The sequence below is a fragment of the Pistacia vera genome, unplaced genomic scaffold (assembly GCF_008641045.1).
Source record: "Pistacia vera cultivar Batoury unplaced genomic scaffold, PisVer_v2 Contig425, whole genome shotgun sequence".
Taxonomy (NCBI): Eukaryota; Viridiplantae; Streptophyta; class Magnoliopsida; order Sapindales; family Anacardiaceae; genus Pistacia; species Pistacia vera.
Window position 1 is genome coordinate 616331 of NW_022196252.1, and position 26459 is coordinate 642789.

General features: G+C 31.7%; 1 protein-coding gene across 1 annotated transcript; it reads right to left on the minus strand.

Moving 5' to 3' along the window:
- Nucleotides 1–24839: 24839 nt before the first annotated feature.
- On the minus strand, nucleotides 24840–25751 carry LOC116143084. The gene is made up of 2 exons (XM_031428500.1): nucleotides 25195–25751; nucleotides 24840–25044 (listed from the first exon to the last, which is right to left on the minus strand). Exons 1-2 carry the CDS (start codon nucleotides 25707–25709, stop codon nucleotides 24984–24986), a joined length of 576 nt encoding a protein of 191 aa, XP_031284360.1. The 5' UTR covers nucleotides 25710–25751; the 3' UTR covers nucleotides 24840–24983.
- Between the last annotated feature and the right edge of the window lie 708 nt (nucleotides 25752–26459).

Consider the following 26459-nt stretch of genomic DNA (forward strand, 5'->3'; position numbering starts at 1 on the left):
TTGCAAGGAAGAAAAGAAAAAAGACCTCTGTTGTTTGGAATGATTTTAGAGAAGTAGTGCTACAGAATGGAGACAAAAAAGTAGAGTGCATCCATTATAAGGCAAAACTTGTCATGACGACTACTAGGAGTACTACTCACCTCTCTAGACATATGAAAACTTATGTACGATGATCAATTTTTCAAATGGCAGCAACAAATCTTTTTCCAACCGGTAAATGTAAGTGAGAATATGATTGTGCCTATTCTTACTAGTGGGAAATTTGAGATGGCAAAGGTAAGGAAACTTTGTGGTAATTGGGTGTTGCAGCATGAGCATCCTTTAATGTTGTGGAGGAGGAGGGATTAAATGGTATGCTCAAATACAAGATACCATAGTTTGAAATGATTACCCGCACCGCGTGCAAAAATGATTGCTTTAGTTTGTATGAAAGGGAGAAAAAGAGGTTAAAAAATGTTGAGAAGGTATGCTTCACTAGGGGTGTTTGGTTCTGGGTACCCTATATTTTTTGAAGGAACCGAAACCGGAACCGGAACCGGAATCGGAACCGGAACCGACGGTTCCTTGAAATTTGGAACCAAAACCAGAACCGAAACCGAAACCGACGGTTTCGATTCCTAGGTATCCATAACCAGAACTTGTAACAACGATTCTGATTCCGGTTCTGGGTACCTTGTAAAATTACAATGACCCCCAAAGTTTTTAAAATGGTAAAAAAACCCTTAAAAACTTACAAATACCCCCCCACTTGGTAGGGGTGAGCGGTTCCGAGTACCCTGCATTTTTCGGGGGAACCAGAACCGGAACCGCACAGTGCAGGTTCCCAAAAAAAGGAACCGAAACCGGAACCGCACAGTACAGGTTCTTCAATTCAAGGAACCGAAACCTAAAATGCAGGTTTCGGTTCCTTTCCAGGGTAGCCTATAAAAAATCAATTACCCCCCTATTAGTTTAAAAATAACAAAAACACCTTATAAGTTTATAAATACACCCCTAACAAATTTTCATTATTCATTCATTTGTGTCCAATGTAACTCATAACTTGTAATCTCTAAGCAACACTTGAATTCAATCAGTTCATCACAATTCACATAAATTTCGTCAATCAAACCTAACACAAACACATTATTCATCACAATTCACATAAAATAATTTTAATATTTATATTTATTAATTTAATTTTATAATTGGTCAATTGGGTATTTATAATATCCAATATAATTTAGTAAATTTAATATTAGAAACTAGTATGTTATAATTAAATAAGTGATCATACTACAATGTAATTGTAATGTTTAATTATTAAGGATCATACTACAATGTAAATTGTAATGTTATATTAATTAGTAATACATTAATTATAATTAATATTATAATTATTAAATGTTAATCATTAAATTAAGTATTGTAATATTGTTTATAATAGAATGTTATAATTAATTAAATAATCATACCATAATTTAATATATAATGTTATAATTAATAAAATTATAAAATTTGATTAAGTATTGTGTAAATTAGTAAATTACTAATGTTTATAATATATGTCTAATCAATTAAGTAATCATTTAATTATGTAATGTTAAATTATTTATGACATACTATATGTATAATATGTTATAATTATTAGTAATCATACTATAATCTATAATTTAATATTATAATTAATTAAATTTCAAATCATTAATTAATATACTAATGTTTATAATGGAATGTTATAATTGATAGTAATCATATTATAAATATATAAAGTAATGTTATAATTAATTAAATTTTTAATCGTTTAATTAAGTAATGTAATAGTATAGTAAATGTAAATTACTAATGTTTATAATGTAATGTTATAAATTCATAACTAATTAAGTAATTTGTGATCATTTAACTATTAATGCTAAATTAAGTAAGTGATCATAATATATGTATATAATTATTAAATTCAATTGAGTAATTATTTAACTATAATGTAATGCTTAATTAATGTTTATAATGAAATGTTTATAAGGTAATGTTATAATTAATTAAATTTCTTATCATTTAATTAGTATTATGCTAATGTTATGTAGTAAATTAGTAATTACTAATGTTTAAAACATAATATCTACTCATAATCAATTAAGTAATCATTTAATTATGTAATGTTATATTAATTTATGATCATACTATAATAGTATAATGTAATGTTTATGAATAAGTAATCATACTATAAATCTATAATTTAATATATAATTAATTAATTTCAAATCTTTAATTATATACTAATGTTTAAATGGAATGTATAATTGATTAAGTAATCATATTATAATATATAATTATGTTATATTAATTAAATTTTAATCGTTTAATTAAGTAATGTAATATTATAGTAAATTAGTAAATTACTAATGTTATAATGTAATGTTATAAATTCATAACTATTAAGTAATTATGTGATCATTTAACTATATATGCTATATTAAGTAAGTGATCATAATATAATGTAATATAATAATATTATATTCAATTGAGTAATTATTTAACTATAATGTAATGCTTAATTATGTTTATAATGAAATGTTTATAAGGTAATGTTATAATTAATTAAATTTCTTATCATTTAATTAAGTATTATGCTAAGTTTATGTAGTAAATTAGTAATTACTAATGTTTAAAACATAATATCATAACTCATAATCAATTAAGTAATCATTTAATTATGAATGTTATATTAATTATATGATCATACTATAATAGTATAATGTAATGTTATAATGAATTAAGTAATCATACTATAATCTATAATTTAATATATAATTAATTAAATTTCAAATCATTTGATTAATATAACTAATGTTTATAATGGAATGTTATAATTAATTAAGTAATCATATTAAATATATAAGGTAATGTTTAATTAATTAAATTTTTAATCGTTAATAAGTAATGTAATAGTATAGTAAATTAGTAAATTACTAATGTTTATAATGTAATATTATAATTCAATAATTAGTAATTATATAATCATTTAACTATGTAATGCTATAATTAAGTAAGTGATCATAATATATAATGTAATAAAATAATATATAATTTAATTGAATAATTATTTAACTATAATTAATGTTTAATTAATGTTTATATGAAATGTTTATAAGGTAATGTTATAATTAATTAAATTTCTTATCATTTATTAAGTATTGTGCTAATGTTTATGTAGTAAATTAGTAATTACTAATGTTTAAAACATAATATCATACTCATAATCAATTAAGTCATTTAATTATGTAATGTTATATTAATTATATGATCATATTATAATAATATAGTAATGTTATAATGAATTAAGTATCATACTATAATCTATAATTTAATATTATAATTAATTAAATTTCAAATCATTTGATTATTACTAATGTTTATAATGGAATGTTATAATTGATTAAGTAATTATATTATAAATATATAAGGTAATGTTATAATTAATTAAATTTTTATCGTTTAATTAAGTAATGTAATAATAGTAAATTACTAATGTTTAAAATGTAATGTTATAAATTCATAACTAATTTAGTAATATTATCATTAACTATGTAATGCTGTATTAATAAGTGATTATAATATATAATGTAATATTAATATTATAATTTAATTGAGTAATTATTTAACTATAATGTAATGTTTAATTAAGTGTAATGAAATGTTTATAAGGTAATGTTATAATTAATTATTTCTTATCATTTATTAAATATTGTGCTAATGTTTATGTAGTAAATTACTAATTACTAATGTTTAACATAATATCATAACTCATAATCAATTAAGTATCATTATTATGTAATGTTATATTAATTATATGATCATACTATAATAGTATATGTATATTATAATGATTAAGTAATCATACATAAATCTATAATTTAATATAAATTATTAAATTTCAAATCATTTGATTAATATACAATGTTTATAATGGAATGTTATAATTGATTAAGTAATCATATTATAATATATAAGTAATGTTATAATTAATTAAATTTTTAATCTTTTATTAAGTAATGTATAAATAGTAAATTAGTAAATTACTAATATTTAATGTAATGTTATAATTCATAACTAATTATGTAATTTGTAATCATTTAACTATGTAATCTATAATAAGTAGTGATCTAATATATAATGTAATATAATAATATAATAATTTAATTGAGTAATTATTTAACTATAATGTAATGCTTAATTAATGTTTATAATGAATGTTATAAGGTAATGTATAATAATTAATTTCTTATCATTTAATTAAGTATTATGCTAATGTTTATGTATAAATTAGTAATTACTAATATTTATAATACAATGACATAATCAATTAAGTAATTATTTAATTATGAATGTTATAATTAATTATATAATTATACTATAATGTAATGTTATAGTGAATTAACTATTAAGTAATCATACTATAAATTTTTAATGTAATATTTAATTAATTAAACTTTTAATCATTTAATTAGTTGTATATATGTTTATAATAAAATGTTATAATTTATAAGTAATTATACTATAAATCTACACGTAATGCTATATTAATTAAATTCTAATTATAAGTCAATTAATAACTATTTAATTATGTATAACTTATAAGTCAATTAATTAAGTATAATCAATTATGTAATACTATAATTAATTATACTATAAATCAATTAAGTAATGTTATAAAATTATAATTAATTAAGTAATCATTTAACTATAATGTAATGTTATAATTGATTAAGTATGATATTAACTAGTAATTAAATTTATTAATGTTTATCAATTTATCAATATAATTAATTAATTACTAATTTATTTAGATATACTTAGAACTTGATAATTGAAGTAAATAACTAAATATATTATTACTCAATCAAATATACTATTTTATTCAAAAATAATTCTTTTAATAACATTAAAATGTAAAACACTTTTAATTGGATCATAATTCCAATTATTCACTTATGATCAAAACTTTAATATTAATGTATATAATATATTAAAGCTTTTAATATTGTAGTTTATATGTAATAGTATAATTGTATTCGTATATTTATTTAATTAGGTTATTCTAAAAATTTAACTTTTTTTTTTTATATGTAAAATAATGAAACTCCCTCATTATTACATTTCACAAATATTTCTTATAGTCCAGGTTCCAAAATAGGTTCTAAACAGGTTCCAAAACAGGTTCCAAAACAGGTTCCAAACAGGTTCAAAATAGGTTCCAAAACAGGTTCCAACCGGTTCCCCCTACAAGTTCCAAACAGGGTACCCTTTTTACAGGTTTCGGTTCCGGTTCCGGTCCTCCACATGCAAAAATCAACCGAAACCGCACAGTAGCGGTTCCAAAAAATTGGAACCAAAACCTACCGCACAGTGCAGGTTCTGGGTAGGTTCCGGTTCCGGTTCCCGGTTCCGGTTCTACCCGCTACCCGTGCTCACCCCTACCACCTGGCACTTGTAAACAAAAATAAAATTACAAATTATAAATTCAAAATTACAAACTCCATTACTTTATAAAGGTAGATTCTCAAAAGTCAAACCAACTTACTTTAAATGTTATGAAATATAAATATAAATGTATTCACATTACTTTTTCTACAAAAGTTTTTATTAACCCCCCTAATCTTTAATTTTATTTTATATTAGTCTCGATTCCTGGTTCCTAGTTCCGGTTCCAAAAATTTGGAACCGAAACCTACCCGTTGACAGTCGGTTCTGGATAGGAACCGAAACCAAACCTCGACTACCCGTCGGTTCCGGTTCCGATTCCGGTTCCAACAGGTTCTTTTGAACACCCCTAAGCTTCACAACAGATTTATTAACCTCATCTAATTAGAAGCTTGAGTATTTGGTACTGACGGGGAACTTCTTAGACAATAATTGGAGATTACAGAAACGAGTTCTGAACTTTGTGTATATACCTCTTCTGTGCATGGGTGCTATGATTACGAATTTGCTTTACAAGTGTCTGAAAGACTGGGGGTTTGGAAACCAAAGTTTACACGATATCGGTCAATAATGCAACAAGTAATGATGTTGCAATAAGAATCTTCAGAGAGAATTTGTCAATAAGCAGTAAAATACCGTGTGGGGGGAAATTGTTTCACGGGCAGTGTTGCACACACATCTTGAACCATTAATCTTGAACCTAATGGTTCAAGATGTTCTCTGTTAAATAAAGTACATTATTGAAGATGTTCGAGATAGTGTGACATATGTGAAACAAACGAAGAATAGACTTAGAACTTTTTCAGAAATTGTGCAATTGTTGTGGTTGCCTCATCAGAAGCTGAATTTGGATTGCAAGACGTGGTGGAATTCCACCTATGAGATGTTGTCGACTGCACTTAAATTCAAATTTGTTTTTAGAAAATATTATGAGAAAGACCCACGTTACAGAGTTATTTGTCCAAAAGAAGAGGATCGGGTAAAAGTGGAGCAAGTAACTGAAATTTTGGAACCGTTTTGTACGGTAACTAATATCATCTCCGGGAGTGATTACTTGACCGCAAATAGGTTTTTGAGTGAAGTTTTCCGAGTGAAGGTGATGCTAGATAACAAGGCAGTCCACGAAAGTGAATTCATACGAGACATGGCAAAAAAAATGAAGAAAATTGACAAGTATTGGGGGAGTGTAACTTGTTGGTGTTTGTAGCTGTGGTTCTAGATTTTAGGTGCAAAATGGCAGTGATTAACTTTTGTTTCCTACAAATGTATGGAGAGGATGAAGCACTTGCGAATATTGATAAAGTTAGAGATGCCCCGTATGAACCTTACCAAGAATATGTAAATGAGTCGCAAGTCTCCACTAACACTTAACAAGTTAGAGATAGTATCATGGTTCCTCGGGCATCTTTAGCACTGAGATCTCTTGGTTCTAGTTTTCAGTTATTTACGCAACACTTGAAGACAATTCAAACTATTCCACCAAAAAATCAGACATAGATTGTTATTTGGCGAAGGCATGATGTATGTGTGCTTATGAGGAGTAAGATAAACTTGATGTGCTAGATTGGTGGAGAGCAAATACGTTGAAATATCGTATATTATCGAGGATAGCTCATGATGTACTGGCCATTCTTATCACCACAGTGGCTTCGAAGTCCACGTTCAATGATAGCAGTAGAGTAATTGATCCATATCAAGCTGCATTGTTGCCGAAAATAATTGAAGTTCGCAACCTAAATGGACTTAAGACAAAGGATAAAGTAAGTTACCAACTTTCCATTATTAAATTTTCTTTTAAGTATGTTTATATGTTCATTTAATAGATTCTTTTATTTAATATCTTAAACATTTAAACTAATCTTTTCTCATACCAAATTTTAGAAAGACGAGAAGAAGTAGAGATCTAACTTCCTATAGACTGAAGTTATATTTATGCTTCCCATATGTATCAGACCTGTTTAAGTATGTTTAATATGCTTTATTTAATATGATTAAGTATGTTTATATGTTTGCTTCCGGCTAGGATCAAGCTTGTTCTATGCTGGAAGGTGTTGGTGGTGATCCGGTGCTGTGAGTTTTTAGGGTAACAGTGGCCGATTGTTGGGTTTTTGCTGGAGTTGTTGGATACTTGTCATTGTTGTTTGTTTTGGGAATTGAGGAAGTTGTTTGTTTTGTTGCCTTTTATGGATTGGTAGGTGGCTGGTGTTCTTTTTTAATGCTTTTGCAAGAGGTTTTTTTCCTCTCTTTGTGATGGCTTTTTGGGAGTGTTGGGCTACAATTGGGAAAGTGATGTTGCATTTGTTTTCAAAAGGTTGCTGGTTGCATTCTTGATGGTTTTCAACTTATTTATGCTTTTGTTTTAGCTGCCTGTTGTTCGGGTTTGCTGTGGCTTGTTTTGTTTGGCTATGTAGTTGTGTTTTGTTTAGAATTCGCATGAAGAGTTGTTGCTAATGTTTATGTTTGCTGTCATCCCCAGTTTTGATGGCTTGTTTTGTTTGGTTCATACTGTGAGAATTTAGTGTTTATCTGCCTGGGTGGCATTAGTAGTTGTTGCTAATTTTAAAACAATAAAGCTACAGACACCGAAAAATTTACACCGAAAATGTGTATCAGCCTACGTGTATCAAGCGCCTGAATTTTCTATCAATTTTTTTTTTTAGTGAACGACCGTCCATCACATGGACTCTCGTCCATATTATATGGATGGGCGTCCATACACCAGGGATGACGTCCCCATAAATAAAATACAATAAAAAAATTTGCAAAACATTATGGACGGCTGTTCATAAGTTGTGGATGGCCGTTCCTTAATTTTAGACGGGCGTCCGCAAATACGGGACGCCCGTAAGGAATGGACGCCCTTCCAAACTTAATTTGTTTTAAAAAATAAAATAAAAAATTTGGACACCCGTCCATAAATTTAAGTTTGGACGGGCGTCCGTAGTCCATTATGTATGGACGGCAGTCCACACTTAAGGGACGGCCGTCCCTTATGTAAACAGCAAATGGACGGAACTCCTGATTGCATGCATCTTCAAAGCCTCTTGTTCTTCTCTTACAATGCAGTAGATGAACTGGAGGAGGAAGCAGGCATCAAGAAACATCATCTGACTAAACTCCTCACTGTTGAACTTGGCGACGATGCTCTGGTCAATGTAACATCGTTTTGCAGCTTCCGCCACGCGCCTGACCTTCTGATACAACTCTTCCAGCAACTTCAAGTCCCCATTTACATACTAGCGCGCCATTGTGAGTTTGTGCTGCTGCATTAAATAAAGCCTGGGACTGCTGTATTGTCACCATTTATAATCTCAGGACTTATTCAAGCCACTTTTTTTCATTCTCAGAAACGGGAACTGCTGTATTGTCACCATTTATAAGGACTACAATATTCTCTAATGGAGTCTCACCACCACCTGCTAGGCTGCTGGAATTGGCTTCGCCTTCCCTTTCTCCCATTATTACTCTCTGTAATTAAAACTACACAAGTATGGTTTTGTAATGTGAGTTAATGCAAATTGATTAAAGAAGTCCTGAGATTATAAATTTAATGAAACATACCAAGCATCTCAACTTTTCCTAGTCATCAAGCTTGGAATTGCTGCCAACAGCAAGGATGGTTGAGCTACTGATTTCTTTTCACCAACCTATGGTTCTCGCGATTTATTCATAGACATTTGGTTATTCTATATGGGACTATGTACATAAAGCAAGGAAATAAATTGTCCTTCGGATCCTTGAAATTTTGTAGACTGCTGATGCCGATGATGTGAAATCTTAGACATCGGTATGTAGGCAATTTGAACTTGGTGAAAGTTTTTGATTTGTAGTATGTGGAAACCTAATATCAGGTGCTGTCAAGTGTGTATTATGTTAACTCGTAAGATTGAATAAAGAAGTGAAGTTTTTAGATTCTCTCTATCCCAAAGAACTTAGCCTAGATTTCTAACACGATGAGTATGACTAACATTGAAATCTTCCCTTTCAAGTAGTAACGAGAGAGGTGGTAGGTTCATCACTTAATGAAAGAAACTTGGGAGGCAATCATTGCTAAAAGTTGAGCCATTGCGATCTTTATTTTGTTGTGGTTTTTGAATTACTGTAACAAGAGTTCTACTTTATACAAGATCCACAGGTAGAAGTGGTTCTAGCTTGCTGGAGTGACATAGAGACCTCAGTAACCTGCTTTTGCCGAAATTCCTTTTTACCATATTGTATAGCAATTCTCCTGTGCAGTACCTTGAATATTTTGTTCTGTTTGCTTAAGAAGTCCTCCATTTCTGCATGCAGGTTGCGATACCAGTGGTTCCCACAATCAGAGTGCTCGTAACTTTTACAAAGTTTGAGGAGTTACAGCCAGTGGACGAGTTTGCAACTCCCCCTTCAAGCCCTACAGCTGCTGGAAGAGAAAGCCCATCAATGACGCAGTCCACAAGCTCATCATGGTTTCAGTGGATAAAAGCTCCTTACCGCCCTAGCTCATCCACTGGCGGTTCTAGCAGTAGGATAGAGAATATCCAAGATCCATTCGCAATTCCCCAAGATTATACTTGGATTACGGCTGAAGCGAAGAAAAAAAGGATGCAAGAGAAGAGCAAATCAAAGAAGGGGAAAAGTCAGAATCAATGAAGTGAAGGCAAGAAAGAGTAAGCTCCAGATGTAAAACATGTTTTAGATTCCAAATCAAGTCAGCAGATAACAAATAGGAAAAAATAGTGTTTCATTAATCCTGAAATTGTGATACTTAAAGAAAACAAAAGTGGGGTTCATTCTTCTTCTATGTTTGAAGCAAATGATCCCATGTGTGAAGGGAAAATTTGGTATATCATTGTGGGGGTGGAAAAAGAAAAAGGAAAAAAAGATGTGATTCTTACAACAATTGCTTGGCTTTTTGGTGGTGGTTTAGATTACTGATTCACCTTCTTCTGTATGTTTGACTGACTTTTTAACTGTTACAAATGGTTACTGACAGATTGGCTAATTCATTTTACAACTGCTGTTTTATATGATTCAGCTTCAGAAATCAGATGTTCATTTTTTCAAGATTATGTTATGATGCCTTTCAGCATTAAGACTTTTTGTCAAGGGAGAAAGGAGGACTAAATTTAGGCAGACTAAATAAGTGAAGCATGCTTGATTATTTATTAAAAAGTTTATGTAAGATAAGATTAGAAATCAGATAAGAAGATTATTTTTATATACAAAGTTGAAGAATCACATGAAATTTATGTTGATGTGCTCGAGATTCATAGCTTTTTGACCTTTTCAAACTGAAGTCCACCCCACTTTCCACTCTTTTCTACAGCAACAATTATTTATGATTATATTTCCTGTATTTTGAGTCAATACCCACTTCAATTATAATCCACCAACTCTTATATGTTAGAGATATTGTTCATTATTCTTATTTGTTTCTCATTTTAAATGATAAAAATGGGCTCCACAGTTAAAAATAGAAGGTTCCCAGTTAATTGATGAATGGACCCCCCTGCATAATTTTTATGTCATCTTTCACAATACTTTTGTCTTGTAGTTTTGCTTAAGCATGCTTCCGAAAGTCAAACTTTGCTTTATCAAGATGGCTTAGGTTTTATCTTATCCTAGTTTTATTAAGTCAATTCAATCCTCTTCACATTGCTACTTTGCCGAAATACTTGCTCCAATTATTTCTTTTGCTTCCATTACACTTCTTTACAAAAACAATAATAATAACCAAGAATTCAGCCTTTCCCACTTCATAAAACAATGTTTCCATCAATATTTTTTTGGCTCTTAAATATTTATGCTTTAATAATCTAATGGGATGTTATCCCTGCCTTAATATAAGTGGTTTAACTACCTTTGAGTGGCTGAATGGTTTGATAGGAACTCTTCAATGTATTACTCAAAAGGTTTTGAGTTTGAGTCTCTTATTGATTACTAATAGAGGTAGCTACTTGAGCTTTTATCCGATTAATAATTCTAAGGTCACGGAGAATTAGTTAAGGTACGGATAAGTTGACCGGACACCCAAACCTCTATAGTAGTTTGCCATCTGTAATTTTTATTCAATAAAGGTTGCATTAATTATCTACTACTTTCTTTTCTTTTCTTTTCCCTAAAGCTTTTCAGTTTTTGTCTCATGACTTTCACTTTTGTTTCTGGGCCACATCTGGCCCTTTTGCAAGCTCTTTCATGTATATCATAATTCGTAAAGGTAGCTCCTCCTATGCATTGACAAACATCTCAAAATTTGCAATCTAGCTCTGCCTATCTTTATCTTTGGTGGTTATCACATAAAGTATTTTTCATCTGTTACTCTCTTTTCTATTGTACAAAGTTGTGCTGTAAAGTTGAAAAAGTTCTTGGGGCTCTCACAATCTTTTTAAAAGAATTTCATTTTATTTACCAGCATCAATTACCATCTTTTATTCAAAGGAGAACCTTGTACCTCCTGTACCTTCCTTTAACTAGAGTAATTAAATAGGACTAAATTTTGAATCTTCATTAAAGCTTTTGTACAAGTATAATGAGTTTACATTAAACAAGCAACAAAGTACAAACCCTTTTCTTAAAGCATAAAACCTTTATTTTTTAACTCTTTGTTTACTTTCCATATAGCAGAGATATTTGATACCAATTACAATTAGCTAGAGCATGAAGATTCTAGCTTTAGAAACAATGAATAATCTTGAGTTTTTCTTTCTGGTGATGAACATTCTTCATTAGTATCAAGCAAGATGATTAGAGGTTTCTGTTGCTTAATTTGCAGATTTGTAAATTCGAATTGATTTAGTAATTGTGTTATTTAATCATTTTGCTAGTTACGAAAACACTAAATATTTACATTATTTAAAATTTATTGAAACATTCAAACTAAACCCTGACGCCAAATTGGTGTCCGACGCCGGATAAATTCGGTTGGGATTGTTCGCTAGGAACTGACTTGAAGTTGGTGCCCGACGCCAACACATTCGTGTAGGGAAAAGCCTTTTGTCCCCGCCATCTGTGTTGGGGAATTCTATCAATGCCACGTGGGCAGGCATTGGTGTATCATCTAAAGAATGAGCTCTATTTTTGACAATCAGTGGATTTAGTGTTCATGCCGAGACCTGAATGTTTTAAGAAAATTTCATGTATGCAGTGAAATCCTGACCCTAAGCTTCTCGTTCTTCCTTCATCGATTCTTATCATATTTTGCTCTTGTATGTTGTCTTGTCTTACCAATATAATTAAAACTCATAACTCATTTGATGATTACATTGGCTTTTATTCACATATGCACAACCACAAGCTTTTGTTTGGCTTTGCTTGTGCTTATCATAGTTTTCTTCAAGCCTAAATGGTAACTTGTTTTGTGGATTTCTTTGAATGCAATTCAGAAACGTAGCTCAGTTATGTAATTACAATGAAATTGTACATGTTGATCATCAAGCAGCATTGCTATAAAAAACTATCATATCATACCATGATCTCTTGCTTCATTGAATGGCACAAACACAAGAATTTCTTACTCCCTCAGTTCCCCATCTTCTGAAACACTGTTAACACAATAAAAACCCAGTTAAGAAATGTGCAAAAGGTTATAATTTATCAACTTCAGGACAAAAAAAAGATAATCATTATGATGGCAACTACTAATATCATTTTCACTTATTTATTATGATGCATAGTACAGTATTACCTTGGCTCAAACTCTTGAACATAGCAATATCTTCCATGTGCATCAGCCAAGTTACTTTCCTCCTTTCTTGATTTCCCTCCATTATGTTGTTGTCCTTCTTGAGATTACTCTTGAGATTACTGGTTGTTGGTTCAATATTGTGAGGCCCATTTGATTTTGACCGACTGAATCTGATATTCCTAGTATTGGTGCACCCTTAATTTTCTTGTCTTCCATGACCCCATATTCTTTCTTGTCTCTCCTTCCAATCTCTTCTTGCTAATATTATTGCTGCTCTACTGCTTTCCTCACCTTTGTTAAAACTTCTTGATGGAACATAGCAAGAGCACACCAAAGCAGTGCACCGGCTCTGCGCGGTCGCCGCCAGGAGTACCGACAACAACTTAAACTTCCAATATTTCCCACCATGACCAAAACCTGGAGCTATTGTGTTGTGTGTATAGAGGGGAGAAATATTAACGGTGGAATATGATCTTTTGGTATGGTAACAACCATTAGATTTTATTTTGATCTAAAGCGTATAGTACCATCATCAAGAGAAATTAATGTTTAATGTTAGTTCGATAAAGTTATCATATCAGTATGATAATACGGCCGCATTGAGATATATTTTAATTATTAAAGTTTGCTTTGCAAAGAAGAAAGGTGGGGGGGAGTGGGTTTGAGTAGGATTTTGAGGTAGAGAAAAGATAGTTGGCTTGGGAGGGGGTGGCGCACTGTAATCAATCATGTTCATGCTTCTCCACTTAGATGTTGTTTCCTTTTGCTTTTGGTGATGGTTAAAGGAAAATTAAATTAAAGAAAGAACAATATTGAAGGTGGGATGCCTCTTCCCTTATCAGATGACAACTCCTTAGTTATTAGGTTAGTTATATTCGGAGGTCTATTCGAGCCGTAGGAGATTTACCTATATTTGTACATTATCTTATTTCATTGGGTTGTAGGTGTTCCGTGACCCTGAAATTAGACAGGCTCTATGTGAGCCAGTCTCGATATCTCATATACCTAAAAAGACTATTGGAAGTGGGATTGGCTTTAACTTTTGACAGTGTATTGATTGTTTGCTATGGTTAGAGATGGGGGGCGTGTAATGATTCTAAAATTCTAATCTTTGCTACTGCAGTTTTGCTTTCACATAGCACGGGCATGCAATCGGTGGGCGGAGAAAAGGAACAATTATGGACACAGCCATGGAATTGCAAAATCTTCCTTTTGTTTGCTTACTATATGTACTTATTGTTTGTTTTTATTTTTGAATTATAGTGACGTGTTGTAAGGGTATAAAGTAAGATGGATTTCATACATAAAGTCTTTAAATCTTATTATATATGTAATGTTTGGAGTCTAATTAAGTAGATATTTTTTATTTTGAGTCTGATCTCGCACAAATTTACTTCTGAGCTTCACGCAAATGTCTTTCACCTATAACTCAGTCTACTAAGTTATGAGCTCTAAAACCTTATAAATTAAATCCCAAACTCTTTTAGTTGTATAAAGCTTTTGATGCGTTAAATGTTATTTTTTTGACATTATTGATCTTTTGTAATTTACGTATTTAAAATACATTTTAACATAATCTTTGTTTAATTTTCTTAAGTTATGATTTTGCACACACAATACCTACTTATCCGAAGAACTTTTTTACAATAGTTGTATGTGCTATCAATTAACCATAAAATGTAACGTTAATATTCATAACGCGCACACATTTTACTATTGGTCAGTTGCATATACAATCTTTGTAAGAAAGAATATCTCATTCTTATCTCAATGTGATATATTTGTTGTAATTTCATCAGGATTTGTCATAATTTGACTTTAGTTGATCCATCTTGCAGGGAATTATAGTATTATACCTCACCTGTTCACTTGTTCATATATAATTAAAGTTTGAGTCTCTCCAACAGGAAAAGGAACCATTAAATTAAAACTAGGGCGACTGCAAGTAAACCAAGTGACACATGATGTCAAAGTGCTACTTATTATATTTATAATTTATGATTTATGAGTAGGCATTTAGGCAAGTCAAGGTGATAGCTTGGCGGAAATGGATTACATTAATAAGTACTGAAGAAGAAAGAAAAATTTTATTCATTACATCATGACCACAAACAGCATATAGTGCAGTAAACAGTGAAAGAAACCGAGTTTTATATGTTAATATTTCATTGGATTCTCTTTGCTAAATTATTTTGCTTATTCGCCATTCCCTTGATCTAGACCTTCCATTTCTAACTTATTTCATTAGTTTCTTCACCTATCAAACTCCAGGTTAATTTGCTTGTGGCCTTACTGTTGAACTTGTGGCCTAAAAAAGGCACAAGCCTTAGGAATTTTATGAGCCGGCTTATTATTTTTTATTTTTTGGTCACGGGGTGTCCGACTTATTATTCTTTCCACTTTCTATATTGATCTTTCTACACATATGATATTAACAAAAAATTTATACGGGTGTCGTCATATTATTGTATATTTACTCATGTTTAAATCTTTTAGTCGAGATGAATTCCACAGGTGCATTCCCAAAATGTAATAAAATAGTTTATTTCAGTAGTAGCGATAACACTCCAAGCATTGATACTTTAATTATCCAAGAGCGTAACCAAAATCATGGAGACGACATGAAATCATACATATGAAAGACTCCGTACAAAATCATAACAGCATGATGGACTGAAAGTGCAACTTAATCTCTCAGTTTCCAAATTTTGACGGCCTTGGGAATATTGTATGCATCACCAATTACCATAAGTGACGGTTGGATTAGGCCGATCGTGTGCCGTTTAGGCCATGGTTGGCAGTGGCTTAGGTGATTTTGTTAAAATTTAAAATTTCATTGTGATTGGGGTGTTTTAACAAAATCTCAAATATAGAAGGTTAAATAATAATAATAATTACAAAAAAAAAATTAATTAGGAAAAACAAGTCTCCTTGAAGTTGCTCAACCTTCTATGTTCAAAAAAATGCTGAACTTGAATGAGGAGTTTCAAGACTTGTCATAAATTATAAACCTCTTAATACAATCTTATGATGGATAAGATACCAAATCTCAAACAAAAAAAGATTTATTACAAAAACTATCCAATTCAAAAATCTTTTCCAAACATCTGTGTTTCCTCTGGTATCAGAGCCAGGAAGGAGGCAAGGATTTAGGATTGTTAAAAATTTGTTTATTAATTATTTTGAGTACCGAATCTTTTTGGGTTGTGTAGGGTTGTAGGATGTAACCGTTGTAAGTCCCTTAGATCAACCACTGTAGGGAAAGAAATAGATGATGAACAAAATAGACAATTTTTCTAGATCAATGTCTACTTCCAGTTTGAATACTAGAGATGAACAAATTGTTCATCAAGAAGAGATTTGTATAAATCAAAATGACATTATAATTGAAACAAGTCAAGCTTATACACAAAAAGATAAACAAGTCATAAGACCCCAAGATTTGCAAAAACAATTTGATAAATGGAACATTCCCAAAATTTCTGTAATAGATGTCTCAATAGGGTAAACCCCTTAAACAAATCAAAATACATAATTAAAACAGAAGAAAAGACTCTTAAGGTAAATAATTCAACTCAAATAACTAGGCTAATCTCTAATGAAATGGTTGAAAAATACAAAAAGAATTATAATTATCTTCATATACAATTAGTCCAAATAGGAATCAAACCTTTAAGCATTGAAGGCATGGACATTGCCATCTTTGCTTGTTTGAGAGATTGTAGATGGCTAAGAATTAGAGATTCTCTGCTAGGAACAAAAGAATCCAATCTGTCCAATGGACCAATTTATTTAAATTGTCATCCTGATTTCACAGTCTGTTTAGATGACCAAACTATACTAGATGTTTTAACTTTGAATATTAAAACGTTTGGTTATGAGTTAAAACTAGGAACCACTCCTATAGCAACCATTTATAAGATCCAATGCAAAGTAATTCAATCTGCTTTTGAAACTAGAGCCATTAATCATGATCAAAAAGGCCACACAGTATTGTTTCAAATTGATTTAACAAGATCAAACATAACAGTTCCTAAAACAAAAAGTTGGCATCAAATTACTTTACCAGAAGATTGGGGATTAACAAATGCAGTCGTACCCTTAAAAATGAGAATTCCCAAACCTTTAACCCAACCAATCCAAAATACAGAGATTAAAAACATAACTGAAAATTCTGATGAAAGTGTTCAGATTAGGTTTAATAGGCCTCCAAGAATAAGTTTGGATGACTCACACTTACCCTCATCCAGATTAAATCCCAAAGAACCTCTTGAACAATGAAGATTTTCTTGTTCAGTAAGAGACCCCCCTAGGCCTACCTAAGTTAAAACAAATATCCAGGGAATAGATAATTCCTCAACAATACCACAATCTTATTATTCAGTTCAAACACCTTCCCAGCAAGATGGGGAAGAGACATCACAAAGAATGTCTTTGACCTATTCCCAAATGACAGATTTGCTAGAATTAAACATAATCAAAAAATTTGAAATAGATAAAATATTCTTAAGAAAGGATTTTTATTCGAAAGAAAATAAAAAATTAAGGGAAAAATTCTTAAAAACTTTTAATATAAAAGAAATGAATATAATCCAACAAAATTATTACAACTTTATGAAAATACACCAAATTCTTATACCTTTCTTTCAATGGTTTGAAAGTGAAAAAACAATCAATGTCCAAACAAAAGCAAAACAATGGAAAATCACAAGAGGAAAAGATATTGAAGAAATAGAATCAATTTATCCACCTTTAGCAGAAGTAACAATTCTCTATAAAGGAGTGGAAATTAAGGCTTCACCTTTTAAGGTCAAAGAAAATTTAAGTGAAATGTCAAGAAATGACATAAAAAATATTTACCAACAAAATAATTATACAAACCAATGCTTGAATACTATTGGCGAACAATTGAGTAGAATTGAAGATATTGTAGGAAAACCAATCCTAATATCCACACGAGATCCCTCCAAAATACACTAAAAATTTAACGAACAAAGAAGAATTTATGCTAGAAATCAATAAAAAAACTCAACCAAATAAAAGAAGAATTCTCTAGCATTGTTTCACCAGAAACTCCACAAACTTCTAGACATATAAATTTTATTGGCAAAACTGATTCATTATAATCATCGGAAGTTGATGATCAAAATACATCCTCGAGTGATAATTGTATTCAAATCAACAGCATGAATTGGAAAAAAAACCCCAAAAAATGTATTATCCAAGAGCTTCAGCCCCAGATTTAGTATTAGAAGAATCCTCTCAAATACAACAAAGAAAATACAAGGCCAATTCTATCTATGAATGGAACATCGATGGGATGTCTAGTTATAATATTATTATGGTCTTACAACAAATGACCATGGTTAATATTGCCAATAGGACTAAACATAATTCAACAAACCAAGCCATAGCTCACTTATTAGTAGCTAGTTTCACTGGCTCTCTCGAATCTTGGTGGGATAGCCGCCTACAAGATTAAAACCAAAATGAAATTCCTAACACAGTCAAAATTGATGATAATGGAATACTAATTTTGGATGAAGATGGTAATGAAATTCAGGATGCTGTTAATACCTTAATTTTTGCAATAACTCTTCACTTTGTAGGAGACCCTGCAAATGTAAAGACAAAAGTCATGCTGCATTAATGAACTTAAAATGCAAAACCCTTCATGATTATAGGTGGTATAAATAAATATTTTGTTAGGGTCTGCTTGGGAGTTTTTTTTTCACTGGTTTTGGGGGGTTTTTAATTAAACTGGTTTTGAGGTGTTTAAAAACCTCTACTTGCCAGATTTTTAATAGGCTGGTTTTGAGGGGTTTAAAAACCCCCCAAAACCAGTGTAGTGTATTTTTGAGGGGTTTGTGCTCATTGAATGGACAAACACAAGAATTTCTTACTCCCTCAAGTTCCCCATCTTCTGAAACACTGTTAACACAATAAAAACCAGTTAAGAAATGTGCAAAAGGTGTAAATTTATCAACTTCGGACAAAAAAAAGTATAATCATTATGATGGCAACTACTAATATCATTTTTCAGCTTATTTATTATGATGCAATTAGAGCAGTATATACCTTGGCTAAACTCTTGAACTGAGCAATATCTTTGCCAGTGCATCAGGCCAGTTACTTTCCTCCTTTCTTGATTTCCCTCCATTATTGTGTTGTTGCCTTCTTGAGATTACTCTGAGAGTACTGGGTGGTTCAATATTGTAGGCCCATTTGATTTTGACCGACTGAATCTGATATTCCTAGTATTGGTGCACCCATTAATTTCTTGTCTTCCATGACCCCATATTCTTTCTTGTCTTCTCCTTCCAATCTCTTCTTGCTAATTATTGCTGCTTCTACTGCTTTCCTCACCTTTGTGTTAAAACTTCTTGATGGAACATAGCAAGAACACCAAAGCAGTGCACCGGCTCTGCGCGGTCGCCGCCGGAGTACCGACAACAAGCTTAAACCTTCCAATATTTCACACCATGACCAAAACTTGGAGCTATTGTGTTTGTGTGTAGAGAGAGGGAGAAATATAACGGTGGAATATGATTTTTGAGTATGGTAACAACCATTAGATTTATTTTGATCTAAAGCGTATAGTACCATCATCAAAGAGAAATAATGTTTAATGTTAGTTCGATAAATGTATATCAGTATGATAATATCGGCCGCATTGAGATAATATTTTAATTATTAAAGTTTGCTTTGCAAAGAAGAAAGTGGGATGGGAGGTGGGGTTTGAGTAGGATTTTGAGGTAGAGAAAAGATAGTTGGACATGGAGGAGGGTGGCGCAACTGTAATCAATCATGTTCATGCGCTTGCTCCACTTAGAGTTGTTTCCTTTTGTTTTGGTGAGATGTTAAAGGAAAATAAATTAAGAAGAACAATATGAAGGTGGGATGCCTCTCCCTTTAATCAGATGACAATCCTTAGATTAGAGTTAGTATATTCAGAGGTCTTATATTCGAGCGTAGGAGATTACCTACTATATTTGTACAATTATCTTATTCATTGGGTTGTAGGTGTTCCGTGACCCTGAAATTAGACAGGCTAATGTGAGCCAGTCTCGATATCTCATATACCTAAAAAGAATATTGAAGGTGGGATTGGGTTTAACTTTTGACAGTGTATTGATTTGTTTGCTATGGTTAGAGATGGGGCGTGTAATGATTCTAAAATTCTAATCTTTGCTCCTGCAGTTTTGCTTTCACATAGCACGGGGATGCAATCGGTGGGCGGAGACAAAGGAGCAATTATGGACACAGCCATGGAATTGCAAAATCTTCCTTTTGTTTGCTTACTATATGTACTTATTGTTTGTTTTATTTTTGAATTATAGTGACGTGTTGTAAGGGTATAAAGTAAGATGGATTTTATATAAAGTCTTTAAATCTTATTATTATGCAATGTTTGAAGTCAATTAAATAGATATTTTTTGTTTTGAGTCTGGTCTCGAACAAATTTATTTCCGGCTTCACACAATGTCTTTCACCTTAACTCGTCTACTAAGTCATGAGCTCCAAAACCTTATAAATTAAATCCAACTCCTTTAGTTGTACAAGCTTTTGATGCGTTAAATGTTATTTTTTAGATGTATTGATCTTTTGTAATTTACATATTAAAATACATTTTAACATAATCTTCGTTTAATTTTCTTTAAGTTATGATTTTGCACACACAATACCTACTTATCCAAAGAACTTTTCTACAAAGTTGTATGTGCTACCAATTAACCATAAAATGTCACGTTAATATTCATAACGTGCACACATTTTACTATTGATCAGTTGCTATACAATCTTTGTAAGAAAGAATATCCATTCTATCTCAATGTGATATATTTGCTGTATTTCATCAGGTTTGTCATAATTTGACTCTAGTTGATCCATCTTGCAGGGATTATAGCATTATACCTCACCTGTTCATATATAATTAAAGTTTGAGTCTCTCCAACAGGAAAAGGAACCATTAAATTAAAACTAGGGCGACTGCAAGTAAACACGTGACCATGATGTCAAAGTGCTATTATTATATTTATAATTATGATTTATGAGTGGGCAAGTCAAGGTGATAGCTTGGCGGAAATGGATTACATTAATAACTACTGAAGAAGAAAGAAAATTTTATTCATACATCATGACCACATACAGCTACAGTGCAGTAAACAGTGAAAGAAACCGAGTTTATATGTTAATATTTCATTGGATTCTCTTTGCTAAATTATTTTTGCGCATTCGCCATTCATTGATCTAGACCTTCCATTTCTAACTTATTTCATTAGTTTCTTCACTATCAAACTCCAGGTTAATTTGCTTGTGGCCTTACTGTTGAACTTGTGGCTAAAAAAGGCACAAGCCTTAGGAATTTTATGAGCCGGCTTATATTTTTTATTTTTGATCACGGGGCACTTTCTATATTGATCTTTCTACACATATGATATTAACAAAAAATTATACGGGTTTCGTCATATATGTATATTTACTCAGTTTTAAATCTTTAGTCGAGATGAATTCCACAGGTGCATTCCCAAAATGTAATAAAAGTTTATTTCAGCAGTAACGATAACACTCCAAGCATTGATACTTAATTATCCAAGAGCGTAACCAAAATCATGGAGACGACATGAATCATACATATGAAAGACTCCGTACAAATCATAACAGCATGATGGACTGAAAGTGCAACTTAATCTCTCAGTTTCCGAATTTTGACGGCCTTGGGAATATGTATGCATCACCAATTATCATAACTGACGGTTAGATAAGGCCCGTGTGCCGTTTAGTCACGGCTGGCAGTGGTTTAGGTGATTTTGTTAAAATTTAAAATTCATTGTGATTGGGGTGTTTTAACAAAATCTCAAATATAGAAGGTTAAATAAAATAATAATTACAAAAAAAAAAAATTAGGAAAAACAAGTCTCCTTGAGTTGCTCAACCTTCTATGTTCAAAAAAATGCTGAACTTGATAGAGGAGTTTCAAGACTTGTCATAAATTATAAACCTCTTAATACAATCTTATGATGGATAAGATACCAAATCTCAAACAAAAAAAGATTTATTACAAAAACTATCCAATTCAAAAATCTTTTCCAAACATCTGTGTTTCCTCTGGTATCAGAGCCGGAAGGAGGCAGGATTTAGGATTGTTAAAATTTGTTATTAATTATTTTGAGTACCGATCTTTTTGGGTTGTGTAGGGTTGTAGGATTGTAACCGTTGTAAGTCCCTTAGATCAACCACTGTAGGGAAGAAATAGATGATGAACAAAATAGACATTTTTCTAGATCAATGTCTACTTCCAGTTTGAATACTAGAGATGAACAAATTGTTCATCAAGAAGAGATTTGTATAAATATCAAATGACATTAAGCTGTTTTATATGATTCAGCTTCAGAAATCAGATGTTCATTTTTTCAAGATTATGTTATGATGCCTTTCAGCATTAAGACTTTTTGTCAAGGGAGAAAGGAGGACTAAATTTAGGCAGACTCAGTAAGTGAAGCATGCTTGATTATTTATTAAAAAGTTTATGTAAGATAAGATTGGAAATCAGATAAGAAGATTATTTTTATAGACAAAGGTGAAGAATCCCATGAAATTAATGTTGATGTCCTCGAGATTCATAACTTTTTGACCTTTTCAAACTGAAGTCCACCCCACTTTCCACTCTTTTCTACAGCAACAATTATTTATGATTATATTTCCTGTATTTTGAGTCAATACCCACTTCAATTATAATCCACCAACTCTTATATGTTAGAGATATTGTTCATTATTCTTATTTGTTTCTCATTTTAAATGATAAAAATGGGCTCCACAGTTAAAAATAGAAGGTTCCCAGTTAATTGATGAATGGACCCCCCTGCATAATTTTTATGTCATCTTTCACAATACTTTTGTCTTGTAGTTTTGCTTAAGCATGCTTCCGAAAGTCAAACTTTGCTTTATCAAGATGGCTTAGGTTTTATCTTATCCTAGTTTTATTAAGTCAATTCAATCCTTTTCACATTGCTACTTTGCCCAAATACTTGCTCCAATTATTTCTTTTGCTTCCATTACACTTCTTTACAAAAACAATAATAATAACCAAGAATTCAGCCTTTCCCACTTCATAAAACAATGTTTCCATCAATATTTTTTTGGCTCTTAAATATTTATGCTTTAATAATCTAATGGGATGTTATCCCTGCCTTAATATAAGTGGTTTAACTACCTTTGAGTGGCTGAATGGTTTGATAGGAACTCTTCAATGTATTACTCAAAAGGTTTTGAGTTTGAGTCTCTTATTGATTACTAATAGAGGTAGCTACTTGAGCTTTTATCCGATTAATAATTCTAAGGTCACGGAGAATTAGTTAAGGTACGGATAAGTTGACCGGACACCCAAACCTCTATAGTAGTTTGCCATCTGTAATTTTTATTCAATAAAGGTTGCATTAATTATCTACTACTTTCTTTTCTTTTCTTTTCCCTAAAGCTTTTCAGTTTTTGTCTCATGACTTTCACTTTTGTTTCTGGGCCACATCTGGCCCTTTTGCAAGCTCTTTCATGTATATCATAATTCATAAAGGTAGCTCCTCCTATGCATTGACAAACATCTCAAAATTTGCAATCTAGCTCTGCCTATCTTTATCTTTGGTGGTTATCACATAAAGTATTTTGCATCTGTTACTCTCTTTTCTATTGTACAAAGTTGTGCTGTAAAGTTGAAAAAGTTCTTGGGGCTCTCACAATCTTTTTAAAAGAATTTCATTTTATTTACCAGCATCAATTACCATCTTTTATTCAAAGGAGAACCTTGTACATCCTGTAACTTCCTTTAACTAGAGTAATTAAGCATAGGACTAAATTTTGAATCTTCATTAAAGCTTTTGTACAAGTATAATGAGTTTACATTAAACAAGCAACAAAGTACAAACCCTTTTCTTTAAAGCATAAAACCTTTATTTTTTAACTCATTTGTTTACTTTCCATATAGCAGAGATATTTGATACCAATTACAATTAGCTAGAGCATGAAGAATTCTAGGCTTTAGAAACAATGAATAATCTTGAGTTTTTCTTTCTTGGGTCGATGAACATTCTTCATTAGTATCAAGCAAAGATGAGTTAGAGGTTTCTGTTGCTTAGATTTGCAGATTTGTAGCGTCGAATTGCTTTAGTAATTGTGTTATTTAATAATTTTGCTAGTTACGAAAACACTAAATAATTTACATTATTTAAAATTTATTGAAACATTCAAACTAAACCCTGACGCCAAATTGGTGTCCGACGCCAGATAAATTGCGTTGGGATTGTTCGCTAGGGAACTGACTTGAAGTTGGTGACCCGACGCCAACACATTCGTGTAGGGAAAAAGCCTTTTGCCCCCGCCATCTGTGTTGGGGCCAACGTGGGCAGGCATTGGTGTATCATCTAAAGAATGAGCTCTAATTTTGACAATCAGTGGATTTAGTGTTCATGCCAAGACCTGAATGTTTTAAGAAAATTTCATGTATGCAGTGAAATCCTGACACTAAGCTTCTCAGATTCCTTCATCGATTCTTATCATATTTATTATCAACTATTTGCTTTTGGTATGTTGTCTTGTCTTACCAATATAATTAAGAACTCAATAACTCATTTGATGATTACATTGGCTTGTATTCACATATGCACAACCACAAGCTTTTGTTTGGCTTTGCTTGTGCTTATCATATGTTTTCTTCAAGCCTAAATGGTAAACTTGTTTTGTGGATTTCTTTGAATGCAATTCAGAAACAGTAGCTCAAGTTTATGTAATTACAATGAAATTGTACATGTTGATCATCAAGCAGCATTGCTATAAAAAAACTATCATATCATACCATTGATCTCTTGCTTCATTGAATGGCACAAACACAAGAATTTCTTACTCCCTCAAGTTCCCCATCTTCTGAAACACTGTTAACACAATAAAAACCCAGTTAAGAAATGTGCAAAAGGTGTAAATTTATCAACTTCAGGACAAAAAAAAAGTATAATCATTATGATGGCAACTACTAATATCATTTTTCAGCTTATTTATTATGATGCAATTAGAGCAGTATATACCTTGGCTCAAACTCTTGAACATGAGCAATATCTTTGCCATGTGCATCAGGCCAAGTTACTTTCCTCCTTTCTTGATTTCCCTCCATTATTGATGTTGTTGCCTTCTTGAGATTACTCTTGAGAGTACTGGTGGTTGGTTCAATATTGTGAGGCCCATTTGATTTTGACCCACTGAATCTGATATTCCTAGTATTGGTGCACCCATTAATTTTCTTGTCTTCCATGCCCCCATATTCTTTCTTGTCTTCTCCTTCCAATCTCTTCTTGCTAATATTATTGCTGCTTCTACTGCTTTCCTCACCTTTGTTGTTAAAACTTCTTGATGGAACATAGCAAGAGCACACCAAAGCAGTGCACCGGCTCTGCGCGGTCGCCGCCAGGAGTACCGACAACAAGCTTAAACCTTCCAATATTTCACACCATGACCAAAACCTTGGAGCTATTGTGTTTGTGTGTATGAGAGAGGGAGAAATATTAAAGGTGGAATATGATCTTTTGAGTATAGAAACAACCATTAGATTTTATTTTGATCTAAAGCGTATAGTACCATCATCAAAGAGAAATTAATGTTTAATGTTAGTTCGATAAAGTTATCATATCAGTATGATAATATCGGCCGCATTGAGATAATATTTTAATTATTAAAGTTTGCTTTGCAAAGAAGAAAGTGGGATGGGAGGTGGGGTTTGAGTAGGATTTTGAGGTAGAGAAAAGATAGTTGGACATGGAGGGAGGTGGCGCAAATGTAATCAATCATGTTCATGCTTGCTCCACTTAGAGTTGTTTCCTTTTGCTTTTGGTGAGATGTTAAAGGAAAATTAAATTAAAGAAAGAACAATATTGGAGGTGGGATACCTTTCCCTTAACCAGATGACAAACCTTTAGTTATTGGAGTTAGTTACATCCAAAAGGTCAGAGTCTAGGAGAGATACTTACCACATTTGTATATTTCTTTTTTATTGGGCTTGTAGATGTTCCGTGACCTTAAAATTAAACAGGCTCCAATGTGAATCTCATATACTAAAAAAGAATATTGAAGGTGGGATTGGCTTTAACTTTTGACAGTGTATTGATTGTTTGCTATGGTTAGAGATGGGGGGCGTGAATGATTCTAAAATTCTAATCTTTGCTACTGCAGTTTTGCTTTCACATAGCACGGGCATGCAATCGGTGGGCGGAGAAAAGGAACAATATGGACACAGCCATGGATTGCAAAATCTTCCTTTTGTTTGCTTACTATATGTACTTATTGTTTTTTTTATTTT

Bases quoted from the DNA above. Each gene is read 5' to 3' on its own strand.
- LOC116143084 (XM_031428500.1), bottom strand. From the start codon at position 25,709: ATGGTTGTTTCTATACTCAAAAGATCATATTCCACCTTTAATATTTCT. The intron at 25,045-25,194 runs GTATATACTGCT...TTGTGTTAACAG, and splicing joins GTTCAAGAGTTTGAGCCAAG to TGTTTCAGAAGATGGGGAAC.